General features: G+C 42.7%; 1 protein-coding gene across 1 annotated transcript in view; it reads left to right on the top strand.

The window, feature by feature from the left end:
- The window catches only part of prkar1b (protein kinase, cAMP-dependent, regulatory, type I, beta), a 62253-nt gene extending 47941 nt beyond the window's left edge, over nucleotides 1–14312 (top strand). Inside the window, exons 8-11 of the mRNA XM_054607296.1 lie at nucleotides 2738–2798; nucleotides 5359–5480; nucleotides 12068–12149; nucleotides 12862–14312. Coding sequence (XP_054463271.1) covers nucleotides 2738–2798; nucleotides 5359–5480; nucleotides 12068–12149; nucleotides 12862–13034 — 438 coding nt within the window. The 3' untranslated portion in view covers nucleotides 13035–14312. The remainder of the gene's footprint in view (nucleotides 1–2737; nucleotides 2799–5358; nucleotides 5481–12067; nucleotides 12150–12861) is intronic.
- The last annotated feature ends 11330 nt before the right edge of the window (nucleotides 14313–25642 follow it).

Raw genomic sequence — 25642 nt, 5'->3', positions numbered from 1 at the left:
GCTATATCCCTCACATTTTATCAACTTTTGCTGGTCACATAAAACTTTGTTTTGACGTTCTTCTATGATGAGGGTTCAGCTACATTTTAAGTTTTGTCAACCTAAGAGAAGTTTACAAATCATTATGCCAACTTATCTTGGGTTAAGTCCATTTTAATATAAAACTCCAACAAGTATGATAATAAATTAATCCTTTCTGTTTTATCAAGCAAAAATTGCAATTATTCTCTTGTTTGAGCTTTAACATTATGCACTATTAGTTGGACAACAAAGATTTTTTAAGAAACCGGATCTTAGAACCTCTGAGGGACATTTTTCACTTTGGTTTGATATTTCAATATTATGATAATTTAATCAGGATCAATTGATAATGAAAATGAGCCTTATTTTCGAGCATGTACATGTTTGCATGTCACTGTCGATAATTTTCCCCTGGACCGTAGTTTCAACCACTGAGGATGCTGATAACAATATGAACATGTCAGTAATCTTACCCTCCTCTTTATCCAGAAGTGCATTTAGTAAACAATGTAATACCATTCCCTTTGATTAACACACTCTCTCCATTGTGTTGCTGCCAGTCATACAATACCCGCCTTGTTGTGTCATCTTAGTCTTTAAACACGCAAAGCTTCAGACAAAGTAATTAACAGACTGACAGACCACTGTCAACAAACAGAACACAGGACAAAAGGAGACAAGGGGAAATTATACCGAGAAATGAGGAGGGATGTGGGGGGTGTCTGTGTTTCGCATTGGACAGAGATGAAGGTGATGGGGCGTGAGGTACGGTTGGTTTAGCATGGCTTCGCTCCACACCTCAACTCTTTGATGATTCTACCTCAAAGACAGCGAGCAGACACAGAGGCTGGTTCATCTTTAACCTCGGGATGAGCGAACACATTGTGGACAACGAGAGTAGGGGAGTTTTGTACTTAAAACATGCGCTCAGGCCCTCCCAAGTAGACAGGAAGGATAAGGATAAGGACGGATAAAAAACATGCAAAGAGAATGTGGAAAGATGTGCACCGACAAAATAAATTAGGATCAGAAATCAGAAGTTTAGAAAAGTATCATTTTCATTCCATCCAGCTCGGTCAACCCCTGTGTTGGCCCACCCAGCCCTTCCTTCACCAGTCGCATAAATCAGACCTGCTGTGTACTGTAATGTCATGTACGCACGGTAAACCTTTAAGCTCAGCAAGCCTGTCTGAGGAGCTCTATGGGGAAGCTATGAAATCAGGAGACCAACTCAACATTTTTTGAGGAAAGTGCATGTGTTTGTGGGTGCGTGGGAGATTGTGTCAGAGGTAGAGTATACATGTGTGAGTGTTTGTATTTGCTTGCTTAATTAGCATGAAGTTTCATCTCTGCAGAGACAGCAACGAAACATAAGTGGCAGAACCTAAAACAGACTGCATGCTCCGCACATACACACTGACACAGCATGCACACAAATACACACACATACACACACAAACACACACACACACAAATCATTTATCCAGGAGGGAGGCGATGCAGGCTAGAATTCCTTTAATCAAGTTGTTTACAATTTTGATCTTGACGTTGGCTCACTTGGGAACATTTTCTCTCCTTTAAGACAAAATGTGAAATTATATGAAATTAGAGGCAGCAGCGGGACTCGGGCACTTATGCACTAAAGACACCCCAAGCCTCAATATATCATTTCCATATGCAGAGGCAGACACAGGGCGGACAAGATCGTCTCTCCTCACTCTCTCTGTTTCTCTTTATGTTCCCGCTCTCTCCGAGTGGTTCGGTGAAATGAAAGAGGGAAAAAAAGGAGAAGTGCCGTTAGGGAAGGGGTCCTCTGGGTCTAGACTTGTCAGGAAGCACCTGATGCTCATGGCAGAGGCAGAGAAGGGAAAGTCCCCATGCCTTTTGGGCGGGGTGGGCCACACACACAGACCCACACATGCAATGAACATTACCACACAAGTGATACACACCTCCATTAGTGTGACCCCATGAACTGCAGAACACCATTAGTGAAAGAATACCACAAACTGCAATTTTAATTTTCTCCATATTTTTTTAGGTAATGTGGCATGACTGATATTTGTTGCGTTCTGAGTAAGCCATAAAGACCACTTGTTGCTATTGATTACACTTGATAACTGCAGTATTATGTTTTGTGATACTATATCCAATGGTGCTTGCTTACACGATCACAATGGATCACAATATATTGAATCCAACCCCTGTATCATGATACGTTTCGTATTGACAGATTTTTGCCAATTCACAGCCATAATATAGAGTGCTCCAATTGGACATGACCAGTGAACGGGCACAAGATTAAATGAAAATCTGTGAGTTCAGAAGAAAAAGATAGAAAGAGAGAAATCGTACACGGATCATGTATGAACATATTGCCTAGAAAAGTGTTATAAATGGAAATAATAATCTTTCCTATGAAAACATTTTTTCAAAATCAGTTTGAAAATACTGTTTCAGTTGAAAAACGGATCATTGCCTGTAATTGAATGCTTCTAAATTTTAATTATCTGACAACAAACAGTTTTTCACCAGTTGCAACTCCTCAAAGTAGAAAGTATTTGCTTAGATTAGAACCTGGACCAGTTCCTCCTCTTGAAGCCTAGACATAATGATCACAATGCGTTGCAGAATAATCACAATTAGAATTTCCTACCATACAATTTCAGAGAGAGTGTGTCTAATGGTGAATGTCTCTCCTCTTTTTGTCTTACAGGGAAGCACACTGAGGAAGAGAAAGATGTATGAAGAATTCCTCAGCAAGGTGTCCATCCTTGGTAAGTCTGTGAATATGTACAAAAATGTATCACTTAATGAATATTTCAGTTTGTGTTGTACTGTTAAATTCTGCTATTACAACAGTAGTGTAGTGTAGAGTGCACGTGTATGCCGCGTTTCAGGTTTAATTTAAACACCGGGTCAGAAAGTCCAGAGTGCAGGCAGTTAAATCTGCCGAGTTCAACATATATACTGTAGATTAGCCCACATAAACACAGGCGCACGTTGTCACACAGGGCCCACAGCTGAGTAAGGTATGTGTGTACAGTCCTAATCTTCTCGCACTGCTCATACTAAAGCCAGTCACACTCTGCAATGTCACTGCGTGGACAATTAAAGAACAGGGAGTTAAGATAAGCCTCTCTTTTCCCACCGGAATTTGGATAACACCAGCATACACAGGCCGTCGGAGAGGAACGGCGAATGAGATTCATTCAGACATTCAAAAAGAGTTGCAATTGGAACTGACATCTCATCCCTTTCCACTTGATTGTGTGTGTGTGGTGCATAGAGTAAGGCCATGCCCCCTGTACAGAGTTATTAGCTGGCTGAGTAAACACATACACTCAATTCAGGTCTTAGGAGAACGTCTCTGCGAGATCCACTCTCTTTTCATTCACCTCCTTTCTTCTGCGTCTCCCTTTTTCGACAGCCTTGTCGAGGCCTGTATTCAAAAGCCTGCCTCCCTCTTCCAAGTGCCTTTCCTCTCTTCATTCCTCTTTCTGTCGCTCTGCTTCTCCGCTCCACCTCTTTGAATTGGAGGAGGGGTAGGAGGCGGCAGTGTTTTTGTTTGTCTTTGATTTTTGAGATAGCCACGAAATTGGGTACAAGCCCTTGATGTCGAGGAGTGAAGGAGGGGGCAAAAACAACATGCTCTTTGTCACACATGCCAATGGCCTTTTCCCCGCGTGCATACCTTGTATGTGCGTAGCGAGGTGATTCAAGTGGGTGCAGGCTCTGCGAAGCGTGAAATGTAGGTTCTTTAGTCAGCACATTTGTGTATCACATTACATGCCGAGCTGTTAAGGATCACTACTATAGGACCCGCTGGCTTTAGCTTGCAGCCAGACAGAGGACATCCATCTGGGGGCCGGCAGACACCATGGCCCCTCCGGAGGGGACACTGGACACCTCCGTCCGATCAGACTTCACCTAAGTTAATCCTAAGAACATTTACACACACAAACAGATACACGCCGGGATCAGTTACTGAGCACATCAGGAGACAATAGTCTCACACAAAGAGATTCGGCAGTAGTTTTACGCCTCTAACTCGCGTCTTAGTCAAATCAAAACACTGAATCATCCTTTCATCTAGACAAAACTAAAGATGAGAAGTGTTTTCACTGCAGATAAGTCACATTCCACATGATAGATGTATAGACATTTAAGATTAGGCCACAATAATTTTCTGAATTGTGAAAGAAGGATGACCTCAGTTGGTCATCCTTCTATGTGGAAGTGTTAAGTTATTAGTGGGTCCTCTTTCTATAAATATAAATAGTTAAGAGTTGCTGAAAACTCCTCTGGTTGGAACATTTTTCCCAGTGAAGATGTGTGACCGTCTGTGTTTTTGGTTTCTGTGTGAATACCAACAGCTTCTAGAAATATCCCGGGTCTAACCACGTCACTGTACATGTGGTCGGACAGTCGGAAAGACAGCCGTCGCCACTGGCTCTCAGGATCAACAAAAATTTAAAAAAGATAGATCCTATCACAGGTTTTCTATTGCAGAACTCAATTCTCATTCATTCAGGGACATTTTAGAATTTCCTAGAGCCTAGGGAAGAAACCATTTCTATTCCAATGTATCATAGTGACTTATTTAATCTAAATTGTTTTAATAATATATTGGATTCCAGTTAAATTGATTTAACCTTAACTTTTTTATCTAAAATCCGTACAATTATATTTCTAGTCCCATCCCTGAGGTGTAACTGAAACACATTTAACAATAACAGAGGGGAAATATTCAGTTTGAATACAGCAACATTTGATCCTCCCAACACTTTAGATGTATTCGAGCCACTGCAAAAACATTATCCTCACATTGATCTGCACTACACTTGATTCATTTATGTGATTACAGTTTATGCTGCAACTACATCCTTTCCATATTCACTTTTAAAAGCACAAAGCAGATACGCTTATGTTTGCTGGTTTGAGCGAGCAAGCGTCTCACCAAAGGATATGCAACTCTTTTTGGGATAAAGATTTTAGATCTTTCTGTTATTGTATGGTCAGACACAGGACAGCTCTCTGTCACCACACCCCAGAATCAGTAGAGCTGATGTCTTACAGATCAAGGCGTTAGTTTGGAGGTGTTTTTGCTCCATGAGGCTCCATGAGAGGAGGGAGCAGACAGGGGGTTCTGTAACATAATGGTCCCTGATGAATGACTGGATTAGCCCGAGGTAGGAGTAATCGTTCCCTACAGCTTACTGGACTCGAGCAAGAGACATCCTCTCAGACCATGGAACACACACAAACACGTAGAGCATTTGTGCATCTACTGTTGCATTCATCAGGGTAAATATCACATTGTTTTGTTATTTACAGAGTCTTTGGATAAGTGGGAACGTCTGACTGTGGCTGATGCTCTGGAGCCAGTTCAGTTTGAAGACGGGGAGAAGATAGTGGTGCAAGGAGAACCTGGGGATGACTTCTTCATTATAACAGAGGTAAGATCTGTGGGTGTCTGTGTGTGTTTGTGAGAATCTTTGTGCTGTGTTACTAGTAGTAGTACTAGTAAGACAGGATGTGTGGTCACTTTTTTCTACTGTCACATTTCCTGCAAGCTGTGAGTGTTGACATTCGGGGGCCCAAGACCGCGTGTGTGTGTGTCATCAGGTGGGCACCCGGGTTGATGTACATGTCATTATGCAAAGACGTTGGTGGCCTCTTTCCTGAGGCTGGAACTGATCCCAGTTTATATCCAGCAGCAGACAGACCACCTGGTGGTGGTCCCATGCCCGGGCCCTGTGTGAAGATCGGCCCTCCTCCCACTGCAAGCTTTATGGAGCTGGGGCCCCTGGCGCTGCTACATGAAGGGTCCCCTGCCTGTCATCCTAACACACTTTTGATTAACTCCATACTTACACAGCTTTCACCAGGGACAAGTCAAGAGGGCCCTCTCTAGAAATGTGGGGGCCCAGTCTGCTTGTCATTGCCTCCTACTTCCTAATCTCACTCTTCCTACGTGAAGGTTAGTCTCTCAGTCAGTTGCTCTGTCTATTTAATGTCCAACAATATTCAGAGTGAGCAGTGCATGGAAGTGGTTAGATGCAGTGAAGCAGGAGGAGGATTTAATTTTTTTCCATCCTTCTTTCGTCTATTCTTTCATTCTCTGTTATGCCTCTCTTCAAAGTTATATTGCATTCTGTAAGTATTTGAATAGTGATATTTATCCAGTTTTTTTGGCACTTATCCAGCACATTACATTTGAAATGAAACCGTTATTACAAAGGTAAAGTTCTGACTTGGTTCTGACAGTGATCATGTTGGGTGAATTTTGAAGCACAGAATTTTGAAGCCTCTGAAACCAGCAAAAGTCGAATGACACCTGCAGTAAAACCCCCGAAGAGCAGTACCAGGGAAGATGTGTTTGCTGGAGGACATAAATTACAAAACGTCCTACATTATTCATCTCATGTGAGGATTGTTTAGACACATTAAAGCGAGACAATGTCACTTCTGCAGAATAGTATCCATTGTGGCCACAATGGGCATTTATGGGCAAATGCTAAAATGAAGTATAACATTATAACAAGAAGATCCATAAATCCAGTGAAAGTGAGTTAAACAGAAACATCAGTCTACATTTTGCTAACATTACCACTATAAGGTACTGGTAATACCAGACCATATACTCTATATAAGAAGTGGACGTAGTCATTGTGATGTCACCCATTGGTTTGTGGACTGTTGTTTTGTAGCCTCGAGTCTGGAATTTTGGCCGTTGCCATCTTGTTTTTTTGCAACAGGTGAGAGGAAGTGACCATATTTGGACTTTACTTTAGAGACACTGCAGCAAACGCACTGTTGTGGAATTGAGAAAGTGTGTTATTTTTTCTGTATAATTTTTATATATATACATATGTATATATATATATATATATATATATACATATGTATATATAGAAAAGGAATGATATATTTTTGTTTAGAAAGTAACACAGTCCTGCTTTAAAGCTGAAAGTTGGCACTCATAGATCATTGTTTCATATCAAATCTAAAATGCTGGAGTACAAAACAGCAAAAAACGTGTCCCTGTCCAAACATTTTTAGACTGCACTGCATATATATTATGTTCACCTCACATTATCCAACCAGTGTTGGTCAAGTTCGTAGCCTCCAATTGAAGCCTCCTGAAGCTGCAGAAATCCTTTAAAAGCCAGTTTGACGATGCAGAAAATGAACCCAATTGGGGTTTAGGACAAAAATACAGCTGTTACCGTAGCAATGCATAACACATCAAACTGAGAGGAGAAAGACAAAATATTCAGAGGAATCTTGGGGATTATAGGATGGAGAGATGGAGCAGGAAGAGGGGTAGGAGGAGAGACAGGCATGGAGTCTCAGTAGGTTGCCAGATCAGTCCAGTATGTGAGTGTGTCTCAGCACAGCTAAGCCTCACCCAACAGTAGTCTTGTCTCTTTCCTTAATCCCTTTTCCTTCTCTCCTGTCTATCTTCCATTTTCCTCCAAGCTCTCACTCTCAGACCCACCCTTCTTTGCTTTCTCTCCGTCTCTCTCCATCTCTTGTGCAGCTCAGCCCTGACTTTCCCAGAGCAGGGTGGACTGTGGTGGAATGTGTGTTGCCGACTTTCACACGGGGTCAGGAGACCCAGCCTCTCGGGAGCGAGACGAGGGAGAGAGAGAGGAAGGATGAGTCAAACAGGACAGGGAGGGACATATAGGGAGAGAGAGTTTGATTTGAAAAGGACAACATGAAAGGCGGGAGAGAAGGGTTTTGCCAGTCTTGTGACAACGTTCCTCACTCGCCCTCCTCTTTACTTTTTCTACATGTGCACACCTTTATTTCTATTGATTAAAAAAAGTTGAAATGTCAGTGCTTAGTTCAGTCAGAACACCCTCGTTATTCTTCTTTCTGTCTCTTCTCACTCTTTGGTTGTTTCTGCAGTTTTGTAGCATCAGCACAAGTTAAACCGCACAATCACTAATTATATGCTGCTGATGGGGAGGATTAACAAAATGAAGGTATAGAGACATCACTTTCTTTGCCAGCTGCAAGGAATGGGGCCCTAATGAAAAGTGACATGTTTACATTTTTGTTCTCACACTGTACAAACAAGCCTTTACAGAACTCCAGGGCCATGAAGACTCATCCTCATCTTACCTATAGTTCCTCCCTCTTCTTCTTCTTCTTCAGGGCATCTGCGCCTACTCATCCAACATGCACTTTTTCTTCCTCATGCTCATAAAATCAAGCCTAGCACCCCTGTCATCCATGCTCTCACAAGTGCCTACTAAAATGGTGAATACGTAGAGAGGGAGAAGGAAACTTGTTGAGTGTAAGAGAGGTCAGTGAGAGTTTTCAAACATGGTGTAAAAATTCATTTCTTTCTTGACATGTTTGCTTTTCGTAGACCTGGGACAAAGTCACCGTTTTGCAAGTCACGCGTCCCCCTTTCAGACTTCTCTTTACGTTAACGTGGTGCCAGTTTGACATGTTGGTCTGCATGTTCCCAACTTATTTTATAAACTCGACTGCTCACACACTTCCAACATTAAATACAACAACTGGTACACCTCTGCTTTCCTGCCATCCCTTGTGCACAGTCCAGTTACTATAAGTTTTGTACAAAAGTTTCAGCAAATCATTTCTTACAGGCTTGTGTTGGCATCTGTCAATAATGTGTGGCAGTCACCAGAGGTCCAGCACATTACTGAGTTTAAAGGAGAGTTTAATGAGTCAACGAGCACCAGCTGTGCCAATCAACTCACCTGGCACTGCTCTCATGAGCCACCTCTCTCTCTCTTTCAGACATGCTCACATTTGAAGTCGATCAGACTCCATGACTCAAGTCAAAGCTATATGACTCAAGTCAAAGCTATATGACTCAAGTTGATGCCTGTCTGTTAGCGGCGTCTAGATAACAATTGAGTACAATCAGGCTGTTCATCCTGGTGACGTCCTCTCTGCTCTCATCTCCTCCCAACATCAATCTTAACAGTAACTCAGTGTGCTATCTCATATGTCACCCTACACAAAAGTAATCACTCTGAGCGGATCCCAAGGGTCCCTGTGGGTCACACAGACAAGAAATCCTCTGTGGGTTATCTAAAATATATTGCCTGCTACTGTCGCCTACGTGTATGTGCTGAAGTGCAATTTAGCTAATGTAGCTTAACACTGCTTTTATAGACTGTAGATCGATGCAGTTAATGAATTAAGGCATTTTTGAGTGCAAGAATACAGTCACAACAGTAAAGATAAAGATTAAAAGGTCTTAATTTGATGAAACCATTTCCTGAGTCATATTTCTCTTTTAAAAGAAGCCGTGCAAGAGTGCAATCTTTGTGGGTGTGTTGAGGTTTGAGTGAGAAGGTGCAGACACTGCTGGTGCTGGGTGGCCTCGTGAACAGGCTACTCAGGATATCACCTTTCTTGCTCCATCTCTTCTTGTTCCACCCTCTGTCCACCATGCAGAACGCTACTTTTTTGACATGTCATCACAAGCCGACTCGCTACGTTCTGCATGTGGTAGGCATGTTTATGTATGCATACAAGTGGGTGTGAAGGTGCGTTTTTGGTTAGGTCTTGCTAGGAGTGTTATCTGACCAGCAACACCACGTAGTAGTGATCATTTATTACTTCTGATCTTAAAGTTGGCTCACACTCTACCCTGTCCTTTCTCCTTACTCTATTTCTCTGTGACTTCATTCATTCATGCTTTCAGTTTGTCTTCCCTTTCTCCTTTGCTAGCTTATGATGTTTCCAGTCGTTAGCACCCAATGTTGGGCGCCGTTGCAGGGAGGATCTACGATGTTTATAAAAGAAATATCTGTTGAGCAGAGCGCTGCCCCTGGGGTGGTACAGTACACGATGGTTATCTGGACCACACCAGGAGAATCCTGTTTACGAAAGAACTACTGTACTTGAAGCTGCACTGTCTCACTTTCTTTGTTTGGACATGAATGGAAAGGAGAGGAATCAACCGATTGTAAACACAGGAGCTTCAATGCCCCCAACCCCCCTCATACTCTCACCATTCACATCTCACTCTCTGTTTTATGCCCTGTTTTACTCAAACCGCTTGATTGGTGGCTCTCATAAAGTTCAATGAAAGTGGTTTCTGCATTGTTTACGCGTGAGATTAAACATGGGCAAGGGTGCAGACAAAGTGGTATCATTTTAATGTGACTTATTTTCTTTGGTCACTTTATGAATACCCTTTACACAAAACTCAACAATCATGGTTACCTATTAAAAATGTTTTTAAAAATGTTTATTAGGTTAGAATTTGCGTGTTCAAAATAAAAACCGAAAGCAGTATATGGGAATAGCCTAGCAAAAAACAATAAATAGAAGAAGTCCAGGACGTCATCCACATTCAACAGTTGCTAGTCAGTTGCAGCAGATGTCTCTGAACAGAAATTAAGGTTTCCAGGGAATAAATGTGCACATTTACAGAAGCATACATAAGTGTTTTAAGTGTCAAGGTCAACATCAAGGCTGTTCCAATAATACTCATGATAATACTTGCAGTTACTTCAAGGAGATTTTAACTTGTTATGAAAAAGTCCAAGTTTAATAATGCTCCCTCTTTATGACCTATCAGCAAATGAAAACATCAGAAAGGAGATTGGCTGTTTCTATAAAGTAAAAAAACAAAACAGTATTCCCCACTTCTCCATAGTTCATTTCAAGCACAAACTCACTAAGTCACACACATATCCCTTTCACTGAAATACAGTCTCACCTTTGTGTCGCTTTAGTAAAGAGCTGGCAGTTTTGAGGTTCTCATTAAAGCTCATTATATTCATATTTAGCATTATCAGCCTGGTCAGCAGAAGGAGCAGAGAGTGCAGAAAGGGATTAGAGGCAGGGAGAGAGTCTTGGAACGGTCAAGTCTGTTTTACGAACGCGGTCCAAGACAAGCTGAGAAATTCCCCTGCAGATTTCTTACTTGCTACCAATTTGCTGCTCAACTTTAGTACATGCAAATGTCTAGACATCTACATTAAAAACACATATTCTACCTCGGTTCAAACATATGCACTCCAAACGTGTGCACCATCACACAAAAAGAGCCAACGCGTGAAGAAATGTGTTGTCAAGTGTTAATGTGGGAATAAAGACCATCAAGCAGAATCCCAAACACCAAGCTCATTCTCACACACACAGTTTGTCAGCAGCTGCAAGAACCAACAGAATGAACTATTATCATCTGGGCAGAGTGAACGGAAATCAAATTTCCTGTGTTACACTTTCTAGATGACTCACTCACACAACAGCAACCAGCGGGTGATGGTAATATGCGTGGCGAGGTCGGTGGTCAGTCTGTCCAGCAGACATCAGCTGCTGATTTTCTCACTGTATGTGTGTATGTGCATTTGCGTGCGAGTTTGTGTTTCACTCTGAATCCATCTGTGTCTGTGTTCCTTGTTATCATCGCCTGGCTTTGTGTACGCAAATGCAGAAGAGACTGTGTGGATTAACAACGTGTTATTGGAGCATATAAAGTTATGGGGTTTGTGAATGAGATTGTTTTAGTGTTTTAGAGTAATTTAGGGACACTGTATTAGAGCTCACTCACTCTTGGACAATAGTGTTGTTTCCATTTTGTGGGTGAATGCTGATGAAGGGGATTATGAGATGGAGACACTGAGGAATCATTTCAGCCTCTTATGGGTTTAGATGTTTATATTTATTACACTCTGGAGGAAATAAAGCAGAACCAATCACCACGTCGGAATATCTGAGTATGTGGCGTTTTGTGTTTCTGCTCATTCACATCCAACATAACAGGTGTCCGTCCCACAGGAGAGCGGGCTAAATCCTGTGCACCTGTGTTCTTATGAAGCAAAGGAATTTCTCCTCGGCTTAATCCTCCCGACGATTTTCAGCCCCTTGCTAAATAACTCCTCCTTTTTACTCTCTCACCCCCCTTCCTCCATCTCTCCCCACTTCACCAACATCCCCTCCTCCTTTTATTTCTCTCCTTCTAATCTTGTTATTTCTCTTGTCTCTGTCTCTCTTCTCTTCTCTTTTCCTCCAACTCTTTCCTCCTCTCTGTCTCCAGGGAATAGCCTCTGTTCTGCAGCGCAGGTCTGACAACGAGGAGTACGTGGAGGTCGGGCGCCTGGGACCCTCTGACTACTTTGGTGAGTGGCTCTGCGCCAATGAAGCCTATGCATCAAAACAATAAGTGGTTCATATAATACCTGATATTTAGCATTACAAAGAAAAATGGTGCAAGTAGAAACACACAAATAGCAGCTCTACGGGGGTCAAATGTTGTTTAATGAACTAAGATGAAGTATGAATATTTAGTCTTCTGATTTTTTATTTTCATCCAGTGAATTTAAAGCAATTGTTTGTCACGAAAAAGGTTAAAAATCAACTGGATTCCAGAGGAAACTGTAGTTGATGTGACAATGGCAAATGTGGAATACTGCTTTAATATTATGTTGGTCTGCAATTTACAGTCATCATCATTATCAGTTCATTTGTGGATTATTTTCTTGATGAAGGGTAAATCAATTGGTCTATGTCTCAATGTCAGAAAATTGTGAAAAATGCCCATCCCAAGATCCCAAAGCCCAAAATGTCACCCTCAAATGTGTTGTTCTGTCTCACCAACACTATAAAAACCTGAAAAGCAGAACATGTTGATATTTAAAAACTAGAAACAGCCATTCTTTGGCATTTTGCCCCAAAAATGATCTAGATGATTGTAAATTGGTTATAAAAATGGTTGTTTCAAATGCTTCCTCCAATAATAGTCATTTTCATCCATACACAAATCATACACATTAAGATTTTATTTGTTTACAGTTCACAACAATTGATTGACGTGTCATCTTATTCCTCCAGGTGAAATCGCCCTGCTGCTGAACCGTCCAAGGGCAGCCACCGTAGTCGCTCGCGGTCCTCTCAAGTGTGTGAAGCTGGACCGGCCCCGCTTTGAGCGTGTGCTGGGGCCGTGCTCAGAGATCCTCAAGAGGAACATCCAGAGATACAACAGCTTCATCTCCCTTACTGTGTGACATGTCGGCCCCCCTGGGCCCCACCAGCAGGGGTGGGCAGCATCAGCATCAGAGTTTGGGTCCGTGGGTGGGAATAAGTGAGGATGCAGGGTAAAAGACATGGGTTTTAAATCCACAACTACAGGGCGCTCATTTCTTGCCTTTTTTTTTTCGATTTTGCGCATTTCTTTTTTCTTTTTGATCTTGTGCACTTGACATGTTCTGACACGTAGCTTTTTTGTCAAAACCAACATTCAGAAGTGTAAAAATCAGAGCGAGGACAGAGGTCATTCAACTCATTAAATACTGTAAATGAGTCATATATACAGTGTGGCAACTGTATGTGATGCATGCTTATAGACTGACCAAGAATGGCGTTTGCACTTTCATGAATTTATGAAGGGTACGGATGAATTGAGGAACTAAGAAGGAAGTAAAGTCATGTTTACGTACAGTGGGAGGAAGTAAGTACACGTTTATTTATTTTCGCTGGCTGTTGTTTGCCTTTTTTTCACTTCTGGGTGTGCGTGGTGCCATTTCTAGGTCATATCAGACCGGCACTACACAGACTGCTGTTCCCCTAAAACGTAGATGTACAGGTTTGAAGAAAACTAAATATTTTGCCGTTTCATTTTGTATGCTTCTTAAGTGTTCTTTTACTGCAATTATCAGTTGGGGGTTTGTTACAGGCAGTCCGATGTTGAGTTAAGATTTTAACATTATGTCAGCCAAAAGAACTAACAAGTTTTTTTTTTTTCTCAAGAGATTTTCTCGGTCCCATTAATCCCTGAAGCGATTCAGTGTGATCTGTGAGTTGTGGGATTCCAAAGGAGCAGTAGTGTCATCAGTCCAGTCCACATACACACAAACAGAGTCTGAAGTACACAGACATGAAACACGCAACCATACTGTATATGCTTACACTGTCTCAGGACAATATGAATCTTCAACACAAACACACACAAACGTCTTTCCTAATGCTTTTGATTTTGTTCTATGTTATATTGCCAGCTTAAAGCTTTTGCACCACTTTAGAGTTTGTAGCATTGGGTCAAAACAGATGTTTGATTTTGCTGTTTTTAAGACATGACTTATATGTTATGAATATATAAAAGACAGAAGTAAAAAATATACTTGTGTTGCTTTCCTTTGATCTACTGTATTTTGTCAAAGTTGCACAACTGACCCAGCGACTGATGTTGCATAAAATGGGACCTGAAAAGAATCTTTCTATATTCTCTCTCTCTCTCTCTCTCTCTCTCTTTATGTGTTTCTTTCAACTATCAAACCATCTTGAGCAAAAATAAAGATAAGCTTCTGAAATCCTCTTGATTTAAGTCATTATTTTCTCTTGATCAGCCCCTCCTAGTCCCTGTGTGAACGTGACTCTTTCACCTTTTTATCCCAACTTCTGGCATCCTCTCCTCCTCTCCTGACTGGACTTAGTTCTTTCTCTTTCCCTTTATCTCATCTCATGCCCACACCTGATCTCGCCTAAACATTATATCTCTATTAATCTCCCTTGTCTTTCTCCAAAGCCCATTAAATCTCACTTTTCACATTTGCGTCCTACAGGTACCGCCTCTCCATCCTGGCCTCCCTCTCCTCTGTCTGGCTCCATCCACTACTCTCTGCTCTCCATCCTTCTTACATTAAGCCAAGTGTCAATCATCCGTCAGTCTGAGCTGATAGAGTTCCTCTCAGCCAGTTAACACCACGGTGGACTAAAGCCTCTACAGCTTTGACACATTCCTCTTCATCTTAATGCCCACTAAATCAACTAAGGAATGTGCCCCCAACTCGCCAACATTGAGTTCAGTACCCTCCTCCCTCTCACATACACACATCTAATTTGACAATACACACACTAGCACGCAAACTGAGTGAAACAAGTATTGCTCCTCCATCTTCAAAGATTTGGGGTCTGGTTTCCAGCACAAAAACATATGTCCACTCCCGGCAGTTAACCATGCTACAAATCAAAACATGATTTATCCACACGCATGTCGTGCACGACTCCTCTTTCTCTCTCCTCATGGACATGCTTACGCTCTCTGTTTTCATTTTTTTCCGGACTACGCTAACTTTTAAACACTGCTGACTAACAGGAATTAACGTTTTCTCCTCTGTCAGTCCGAGGACATTTGAAGAGGAAGCAGCTGATGTTTCAATCATCCTAACTTGAGAAATAGGTCATTCTAGATACCCAAAGGGAGGATGGATCCATAAAAACGATATAACATTTGAGTTGTGATTTCTTAGTCAAACTACTATTTCAAAGGTCAAGAGTGAACTTTTAGGCTTCACTTTGAGTCCAACAAAGGTGTCCCAAAAGGTCTTTTGATGCAATCATAAAAGGTACTGAGCGCCCATGTCAACTGAGCCTTCTCTATGACAACCAAGCTTCATCAGTTGATTGAGTTTGTGTTGTTGGATTGACTCCATTCACAAAAAAAGGCTAGTAAGCAGAGTTTGAGTCTGGGTTTTTGTTAACCAACCACCATGTTTGTCCTACCAAAGGAAGCATATTGGATAACACTGGTATCATCAGAATAAAACTCAACCAGAACTGAGCTGTGTCTGTGTGTTTAAGTGTGTGTCAGTGTGTGTGTGTGTGTGTGTGTGTGTGTGTGTGTGTGTGTGTGTGTGTGTGTGTGTGTGTGTGTGTGTGTGTGTGTGTGTGTGTGTGTGTGTGTGTGTGTGTGTCCAGAGCACCTGATTAGACAGGGCCATTACTGTGCCATCATGGGTGGGCCAGTTGAGGACAAAACTTGGCACTGTCACATGAGCAGTAAGATGAAGCCTTGATTACGTGGCACTGTGCCAGTGTTCAAATAAGAGTAAACGCACACAGACACACACACACTAACACACACTCTTTTACCAACTTTTAATTTAGGTCACTCACTTCTGTGTTTCGGTCCTTTATGCTTTCATAGTCCCGTAATCCGTCATACGGCTCCCGCAGGTCCCACTGTGCCTGAAACACTGAGGCCAAACATATTTCACCAGCTCAGCTAACATCAGTTAAGGTAATCACACTTTCACAAAGAAAAGCAAAATGATCACCCGGCTAGGAGAGGCTCAGCCGTCAACACTTGGATGTCAACAACAGCCAATTAAAAAGGACTTTTTTAAACGTCGTAACTGACAAAATGTCTAAAAAGTCAAAGCATCTCAGTTGTATTTACTTTAGCATGAAGGACTGCAAAAATGTTGCTTGTAGATCCAATGTTGTGGCTGATGGTAAAAAAAGAAGTAGTGTTGGTTTACTTTCTTTATGTAATCGCGTAGTAATTATTGGTAAATCTTTCTATTTATGGCCATTTCACTATTTTCTCCACAGACACCAAAAAGTCAGTAGCTGCAACCTCAGAGCATGTGGTCAAATTAGGTATGTTTTTGGTGAAAGGGCTTTTAAATTCCCTCATAAGAACCTAATCTTGATGTGAGTTTGATAATTTCATAAGCATACAAGATTCTTAAAACAGGATTAAGGATAGTCGGAGCACTGAATGTACTTGTCCTACTACATTTTTTTGTTTGATGCATTTGCTGTTTTTAAGTCTGTTGTCTTTTTTATGTGATTTTTGTTGTTTTGTGTTTTGAGTCTGATTATGTGATTTTATGTGAAACGTTATTACACTGCTGTCTTAGACAGGACCCCCTTGAAAATGAGATGCAAAATCTCAATGGGATTATCCGGGCTATATAAAGGTTTGATACATTTTTTTTAAAAGCTTGGTCACTGCAGATCACTTAGAGAGACAAAAAGTACAGAACTGAACAGGCGCAAGGCTGAATTGAAAAAACAGTATTGTTGGTCTTGTATAGTTAAAAGCGGTGAAGACATCTTGAATGCCTCAAGGTTTTCGCTCTGTGACTCTCTTCACTCTAATTCAGTGCAAAACAGTAGCAGTTCATGAGAGGAGGGAAGCAACAGTAGCAGGGAGGATGAATAACCTCGATTGCACCACCATCTCCTCTGGAACCTCTCCATCCTTTACTATTCGCTGCTGCAGCTTGGCTCTGTAACAACTTCCAGCTGCTCCCACAGCGGAGTATATTTGGTGCGATACTCCTTTGCATTTTGTTGTCCAAACAAACAAGAAGGGCAACTGGGTGAGTTGGTGGGAAGGAGTAGGAGGAGGAGACAGAAATGATGTAGAGGATAAAGACAAAGGAGGCGATGATCATGCAGGAGGAGGAAGAATGTAGATAAATGCTGTGCCAACTTCACTGACCTCTAAAATGCTCTCATTTGGTTTTAAAGTGCACCCCTGAGTGGTGTGAAGTCCACCGAGGACCAGTGAAATATTTTAAAGAATGTATTCCCGCATGGGAACGTTTTGCCTCCTCATTTACAGGATGGCGTCCTTCGTGCATCTCTACAAATTCCAAGTTTTATATAATGATTGCCAAAAATTTACAAGATAAGATGGCTGGGAGTAATCTGGTCTGTGTGTGTGTGTGTGTGTGTGTGTGTGTGTGTGTGTGTGTGTGTGTGTGTGTGTGTGTGTGTGTGTGTGTGTGTGTGTGTGTGTGTTTATGTGTGTGTCTGTGTGTGTGTGTGTGTGTGTGTGTGTGTGTGTGTATGTGCATTTGTTGCATCCCATAACGAGACACAGTCACCCATAATCTCCTGAGAGGATGTTTTATTTGGTGCTGCATATTTAGATCTGGCACAGTGAGCGTAGCCCCTGGGCGTGCGACCCTCACCCCCTCTCTTTCTCTTTCTCCCTGATTCTCTCTCTTTTGTTTCTTGTCCTCTCCTCCTGCTCTCTGTGTTCCCATAGCTGCCATCTCTGCTGCCTTCTATCCCTTGTCTGGGGAGATCCTGGCTAATTAAAATGCCTGCCAACACAAGGCTACAACCTCCATTGATTCTTCCTGCCTTCTCCTTCCTCCATGATCCCTACACCCTGGTGCAAAACAAATCAACCCCCAATCGCCTGCTAATGACCAAAGCCTTTGATACGCAACTCTTTTCTTGTCTTTTCTTGATATATTGGGTGTGGCAACCTGACGGCTCCAGAGTTCAGCCTGGCTGGGTCGTAGCTCTCGGTCCAGGGGCATCTCATCTCTGCCTGGTCCCCAATTCTGCTGCTCTGATTCTCAGCTCTAATCGTGACCTTCTGGGATCAAAGGTCACCATCCAGGCCTGGTCACAGGTGATTGAGCAATAGTGAGGCTGATGGGATTGAAAGGTTAGGGATGAGAGGGGGGTGTCGAGCCGAGGTCAGGGGGAGAAAGAGAGTAAAAAATTGGGTCAGGAGATCATCACAAGGTCCGGCTCAGTTAAACAGCAGCCCTCTACAGACAGACTAACTTGGTCAGTTTTGGTTTTACGAGAGCAAAACAAATTAAAAAAAAACTCCAATAACATTCTTGGATGTGTGGACAGTTAAACAAAATCCCTGACGCAGAACAAGAGAATCGGTTTTGTTTATTTTACAAATTCTTCTTTCTCAATACCTTGCGCCTACATTACCCACAATGCATATTGACCGCCAACAGTTTGGTGAGAGATTCGGGCGTGGGTTGGCCTTAATCAGAGATGAGGAGCGAGCTGCAGATGTCTGGTGAACTCACTTTATGTTGTGCTGCTCTCTTTTTTCACATATGCAAAAGTATTCCACAACACCTGCAAACAGATGTGTAAATGATGCAGTAGGGAGACTCTGGATCACTGTGAGAGTGGGTCGTCAGAGGTTCGGCAGTTCGATCCCCTGCTCCTCTAATCCATTCTTGATGTGTCCATGGGCAGGACACTTAACCCCAAACCGTAGGCGGTGCATGCGTGTATGAATGGGTGTGAATGATTAAATAGTCCTGATGGGCAGGTGGCTACCATGAATGGGTGTGTATGAATGGGTGTGTATGAAAGAACATGTAGTGTTAAAGTGCTTTGAGTGGTCGGCAGACTAGAAAAGCACTCTACAAGTACAAGTCCATTTACCATTACCAGTTCCATTTTAAAGGTGCTATATGATTAAGGGCATGTCTGCTTCTCAACGGCTCTCAACATGGCGACAGCTGAGCTGGCGGCTCGCAGCTAACGTGCTAACGGTGCAAACGGTGCAAATGGTGCAAACAGTAGGCGGTTGCAAGCTAACCTCACATGCATGAATATAAAGCTTTGGTAAAAGCTTGCACGGTCTGGACGGCTATATCAACAAAGTAGGGAGAAGCTGGAATTACAACACACACAGAGGAAGAGTGACCTCATCACACCACTATATCCCTACACAGCAAGTAATTGTTTGATTCTACATTAATGCTCTGAATATTAAGTTTAGCACCTTTTACAAGGCAATTATTTTTCTAGCGAAAGTAACAGTCATGAGCCAATTCTAAACAGTTGAAATAATTGTCCCACTTCCTGCTGCTGTTTTTAAAGGGACACGTCGCTTGCCATCAGTCTGCAGTAGGACACGGCCGACTGCCTCAGAGAAAAGTAAGAAGAAAGAGAGAAAGCAAGAACGAGGGGATGAGATACCATCTATTTGTTTTTCTGCTTTTTTTTCCCAAGCTTGTTATCGTTCCTCATTTCCTGCTGGACGACAAGTAAATAATTCACATGTATACATGTACCAACACTGAGCCCAGGCCTCCCTGAGTCGCTTAGAATTTGGCCCCAGTTTCAAAGCTATTCCCGGCAAACGGAGCCTCGGTGACTCGCCTCCAAGCTATGTATAGAAAAAACAAACAATAGACTGAAATGTTCTCCCAATATTCTGCATGCTCAAGGGGGAAAAAATGGGTCAGTGGCATTTTTCTGAGTGAGATATTCCATATTGCACATGACTCTGCAATCTCCTGCCCACATTGATTCCTACCCGGCACAATCCATCTCTTCACTTCGCCTCTGACTTCACTCCCTGGAGATGCAGCTTAGCAATTGTCTCAATTGTTCCTTTTTTTCAGTGCCTCCTACTCTCCAAGGAATCATTAGGGTCTTGAGGGCAGATCATAAAAGTAGTTTTAACTCTGTTCTAATCACATTAGGAAGATGAAGGAATGCAATGAAGGAAGTGGTTTCAAATAATGCTAATAGATATTTGGCTTTGATTTTTAAAGCAACTCATGTTTCAAAATAAATTGTCAGCTTTTCAGATGTGATATTCCACTTTGTGTATCAACAGTCTTTGATATCTGGATACGATTTGGCATCTTCCCCAGGAATAACCAAGTTGTCGGAGTCTATTAGATGTGAGTGCTCCACTAAGTCTAACCTCACATCTCAGAGGATTCCCCTCATCCCCCAAAACACAGCCACCCACTGCAGGTGTGCAAAGTCACTAGGCAAAGGCTGTCAAGTGTCCTCTGATTTTCAGGCCGCCCTCGACATCCACAACCCTCCAGCACCTTTACTGCAGGACCCCCAAATCCCTTTAAGGTCCCAGCTGAACCCTGAGCAATGCCCCTGGGCTGAGGCAGTGACTGGGGAGCAGAGCCACAGGGGTGACCCGGCTCTTCCTAAACCTTGCAGGAATGTGTGGATTTGAGTGAGTGCTGTAACCAGAGAGCACTCTCTCCTATATTTAAGCCCATAATGGAGCCATTTCCTGTTGATAATCAGGTTGTTGTGATCTTTCTCTGCCTTGGGATTTTGACACTTCATCTTGAGTCCTGGGAGGAGGAGGAAGAGGAGGAGGAGGAGGAGGAGAGGTGTTATTATGGTTCTGGTCTGTATACCATAATGACAGTATGGGCTGGCATCAAAGGCTCGGGGACCAAAAAAAAGTTACTTCTCTCATTTGAGTCTAGAACCTACAACAAACCTCTGTGTATGCACATATGCTCACACACGTGCATGCATGCAAACTTTGCTTAATGTGTCATTCTTCTTTGTGCTTTGTTCTGGTGCTTCCTTGAGGGCCAGCAGACTGGGATTTGGATGAGAGTCATGGGGAGGTGACTTCTCCAGTTAAATTCTTGCAAGGACATTTTCCCTTTTGTTCTTGTAACTGTCTACCCTTGATAGCCATTAAAAGGTAAGACTACTAGAAGTTAAAATAATGGGGGTCATGCTAACTCAATCCTGTCCTCTCAGTTTTCCCTCTCTTTTTCTCTCTTTCTCAATCTCTCTCCCTCGCTAACAAACGTTCCTCAGTGCAAGATCTGGTACTGCTTTTATGGCCTCCAATAACAACAACAACAACAACAACAACAACAATAAAGGAGCCAAAAACCTGCTGTAATTATTTTTAAAAGCGTCTATAGTGTTTCTTCCAGAAGCGCTACTCGGGAGCTTGTTGGGGTAGGGGGCTCACATTAACCACTGTTAATCCTTACCACAATTCGTGCGAAATAGCATCACAGTACGGCCCATAAACAAGGTACGGCTTCTCTCCTGAAGGTTAAGTGCCTTGCTCAGTTGGGTGTGGTTGCTGTAGGAATGGCGCTGTGTTGAGGAAAACCTTAAACTCAATCCAGGGCCCTGCTCCATGTCACGGCACACCTCAAGCCGTATTGGGCCCTGGGGCCGATAGGCATGGCAAACCGACGAGCACCCAGGTGCACCAAAGTGGATTCTCTAACTGGTTGTAATCACCCTTTAATCCAGGGGTTTTCTTTTAGTGGTATCTTTTCCTTTAAACCCTTGCAACCCTTCCTAGTCTCCTCGCTCCCTCTCTCCCCCTCCTTCCATCCAAGTCTTTCCTCTTCACTTCTGTCACGGATATCTAACGTCACTCAAGTCAAGCAGAAATCTCCCCTTAATCCCCCTGATACAGAACCCCGCCCCCTCCCACATGCACATCACCACCATCATCATCATCACCACGACCACCACTAGTTCCCCCATCTCATAGTCCGTACACCGTGAGCGGGGGCGGCCTATATAGCTAGTGAAAGACAAGAGGAGAAGGAAGGGTAAATAACGAAGTGAAAGACCCATCTGACATGCCAATTGGTGTAATTATGGGCTTATAGGCCCCTAATACATTTCTGAGGACAGCTTTGTGTCCCCTTCTGAGAGCTGAGCCTGTCTGTCATGTCATAAAGGCAACTTGTCATTGGACCTGTGAGTGGTCCATTTTGCTTATGATATGTTTTATAATTACTTTTCATAAAAGCTTCTCGCATGGACCCCACATCTACTTCGTCACTCTTGATATTAGTTTCCTGCTATTTGTTTGGATGACTTTTCACTGCTGGTCCAAGCCATTTCTTTCCACTTACCATTGATGCATAATCCTTTAAACTCTCATATGTTTATTATGAGTATGTCCCTGTATATGTTATTTTACTTTAATGTCCTCATTACAGGGCCAGATTTATGTAAGGCAATACCAGTCAAGTATTTTCCCATTGGCACCAGCAGAAAGTGTACATTTGTGTCACTATAATGTCTGGGCTCTACACACAGACCTTGAATTTTCCTCCATCCCCTCGGGACGGCAGTGAGACAGGGCAGCTCTGTCTCCCCCTGTCCTTTCCACGTCCTCCTGTTCCGCCTTTGATGTCCCCTTGCCAAGAGTCTGATTTGTGGGTAAGTGAGTCCTCCCCTCCCAGCCTCCGAGCCCGCAGAACATGGGGACGCAGTAGGAGTTCCCAGTGTTTTTGGGGAAGTTGGAGTGGAGAAAGGAAGGGGGGGAGGTTGTGTCAGACCACCACAGAGTCGGGGAGACCCCTGTCCTTCTCCTCGCCGGTTCCCACCGCTCCCAACACGGCACACACATGTTGAAAAGGTCAGGTCTTGATAGACAACAGAGCACCGGCAATTACGCTGTTATTTCTCAGTGGCTGGAAGTCCCCCGTTTTCTGTGTGAGTGTGTGTGTGTGTGTGTGTGTGTGTGTGTGCAGAAAGAGAGAGTGTGTTTTTGTTCATGGAGAATAAAGAGGCAGTGTTTTAAGGGGAAAAGGAGCCTTGTACAGGGGGAACTGCATGTAAGGACTTGTGCCCGAATTGCTTCATGTCTGTCTGTCCATTTGTGGAAATTGGAGAATGCGCATAAGAGAGTGCAGGTGTGTAAGTGTTAGTGCACACGTTTGTCTGTTCAGTGTAGATTCCCACATATTGAATGCATGTGTGGGTTTGTTCATACCTGAGCTGCAAGACTCATTTGTTTTTTTTAAATGGGATTTCCATTCAACACCTTGAGCTGAGGCTTGCTGCACACACTGTTGTGGTTCGGAGGCTGCGGTCAGGAGTCATTCTCTAACCTAAATGACGGGGTCTGAACTTGGAGCCTGATTGAACTGGATGCTGAGGTTGCGAGAACCGTGCAAGAACACACACATACAAACACGCACTCGGACTTCTTCCAGCGTCTTCCCAGTATTTTCTCTCTATGGTGTAATTTCTCCTTCACACCGAACACCTATTTCTAGCTCTCTAAGGATGGCTTTCACGGAGGAGTGCAGAGGGAAAAAAGTCAAGGCAGAGTTATGACAAGAGCAGACCACAGTTTGACAGATCTGGAGATCACACGGAGAGGATGCCGCGGTCCCTTAACAACTGAAGTGTGCTGCTGTAATGTATGATGTGTTGCAGCTGGATATTTGCCTTGCATACCTTTGTACCACAAGCGTTGTGCATCTATGAGTGCATGCGGTGTAATTCTTGATCCCAGAGGTGGACTCGACTTATGAAAGAGCAGTTTGGGCATTGTGCCACCTGAATGCCTGCACACCTACAGTGCCTGAAAGGAAAAGGGGTCCTGAGGGGTTCTGGGAGGCCCCACAGAGCACTTCATTCAGGTTGCTATGCATGTTAGCGAGATGAAAGCCTGTAAATGGCTGCTAGTAATCTTCCCTATAAAAGAGCAGCTGCGTGCAGTTGTAAGCTGTACGTATGGCTGCTGTGCTTGGCCTCCCTTGGCTGCTTAATATTCAGGTGAAAACGCAGTAAAAGTGTGTGTGTTTGAGACTTTCTACGTGTGAATGTGTGTATGTGTGTATGTGTGGCTGCTTGTTTATGCGTGTAGAGGTTGCCCTGGATATGCACTCTGCTCTGGATAATTTCCAAGTCCAATCTATATCGCTACCAGCCTCTGGAATGTACCTTTGCTCCTGGGAAATTTCACCTGAATTACTTACCCGTGTTTGTGTGTAGTGTGTACATGAGTAACCAACCATAAATGTTACCGCTGTTTCTAATGGGCCTATTACAAGACATGAGCTTGTGTCAAATGACACACTAAACACATCAACACACAACCCACTAATGGAATCAACTTTGTCATCATAGACACTGATGAGCTAGTTAGGGCTTTAGTTAGCGGGGCCTAATTCTACCCCGAGGAGGAGGGAGGAGATCACTCTGTAGTCTGCAAAGGACCTGCTCCTTGTGTCCGTGACTCATGCATGCTCATGATATGACTGGGTGGAGCTGGGGGAGACACCAGGTTAAGATCTGTGTTTGTTTCTCTGTTGCAAGGCAATCCACTCTGTGATCCACTCATAGCTTTCGATGGAAAATAAATCTAACAGTTGCAGGTATAATAACGTGATTATGTATCAGTATATTGAGTTTCTATTGTCAGCTCTGCAATCTTTTTATGGCTCCCCAGCACACTGAAGTGTGAGATTCCTTGCTTTCATTGCAGGGTCAGAGTTCAGCTGTACTGGGATCAAGTTGAGATTGGGTTTTGGATGAAAGTGTGTGTGTTATAACACTTACAGTACTGAGAAACCAGGTCTTTTACTTTGATTAAATAGGTGCCAGGACTGTGTCAAACTATGGATAGTAAAAAATCTCACAGAAAAGATGCATTTCTAAGGGACATTGAGGTAAAGCACGATAAAGGGTATAATTAGGGAAATAATTTACTTGATCTGACTTCTCAGAGTTTTCATTTGGTAAAGGATAATGATTAAATGCTTGTATCTATCTTGTAAAAGGTTGGACCAGGGATATATATTATTTACATATTATTATAATTTGAAACCTTATTTATCCTTAAGGTCAGGCATGTTGTATTTTATTAGTCAATTTTGTATTTCCATAATCATGTTTTACCTCCTTTCGTTCTAAGATCTTAATAAACAAGTAATCTTTGAGCTCCATCTTTTTTAGTTTATTCCAACTATGAAATTATGATCAACAACAATTTCCCCAAAATTAAAAACTGTCCCAGCTTTGAGATATTTGGGCACACAAGGTCAAGACTCCTCAAATGATCACTACTTTCTTACTGTGGAAAAGGATGATAAGAACAGACAGACTAAGACCAATCCCCCAAAGGCAATGCAACTCATATCCACCACATTCCTAGAAAATTCCCCTTTTTTTCCTATGCTTCTCTCACTGGGAACTATGTGCGGCCTTAGGGGGAAACGGGAGTCATCACCTAACTCGGAGAACGTCCTCCCGCAGCGTCAATGACTACATTTACTGTGCACCAGCATCTATAAAACCATTTAATGGGGTTAATGTTGTTAGGTACACAAACCTCAGTTGCCAGTAAACATGTTGCCTAATAGTTTACGCAGTAATGCAGAGAGAGAGAGAGAGAATGATTTTCAGGTCTTGTTGATTTAATTTCTTCTTCTCCCACTCAAATGACTTGTTTGCTTTTAATCCACCTCCACCATCCTCTCCTTCTTACATCGGCATCATTTCTTTGTTTCAAGTTCAAGTTTGAGAAACTTTCCTCCATATTAATCATAAAGACACAAAA

Source organism: Anoplopoma fimbria, chromosome 11 (genome assembly GCF_027596085.1).
Source record: "Anoplopoma fimbria isolate UVic2021 breed Golden Eagle Sablefish chromosome 11, Afim_UVic_2022, whole genome shotgun sequence".
NCBI classification, from domain to species: Eukaryota; Metazoa; Chordata; class Actinopteri; order Perciformes; family Anoplopomatidae; genus Anoplopoma; species Anoplopoma fimbria.
This window is presented reverse-complemented; position numbering and strand designations above follow the sequence as displayed.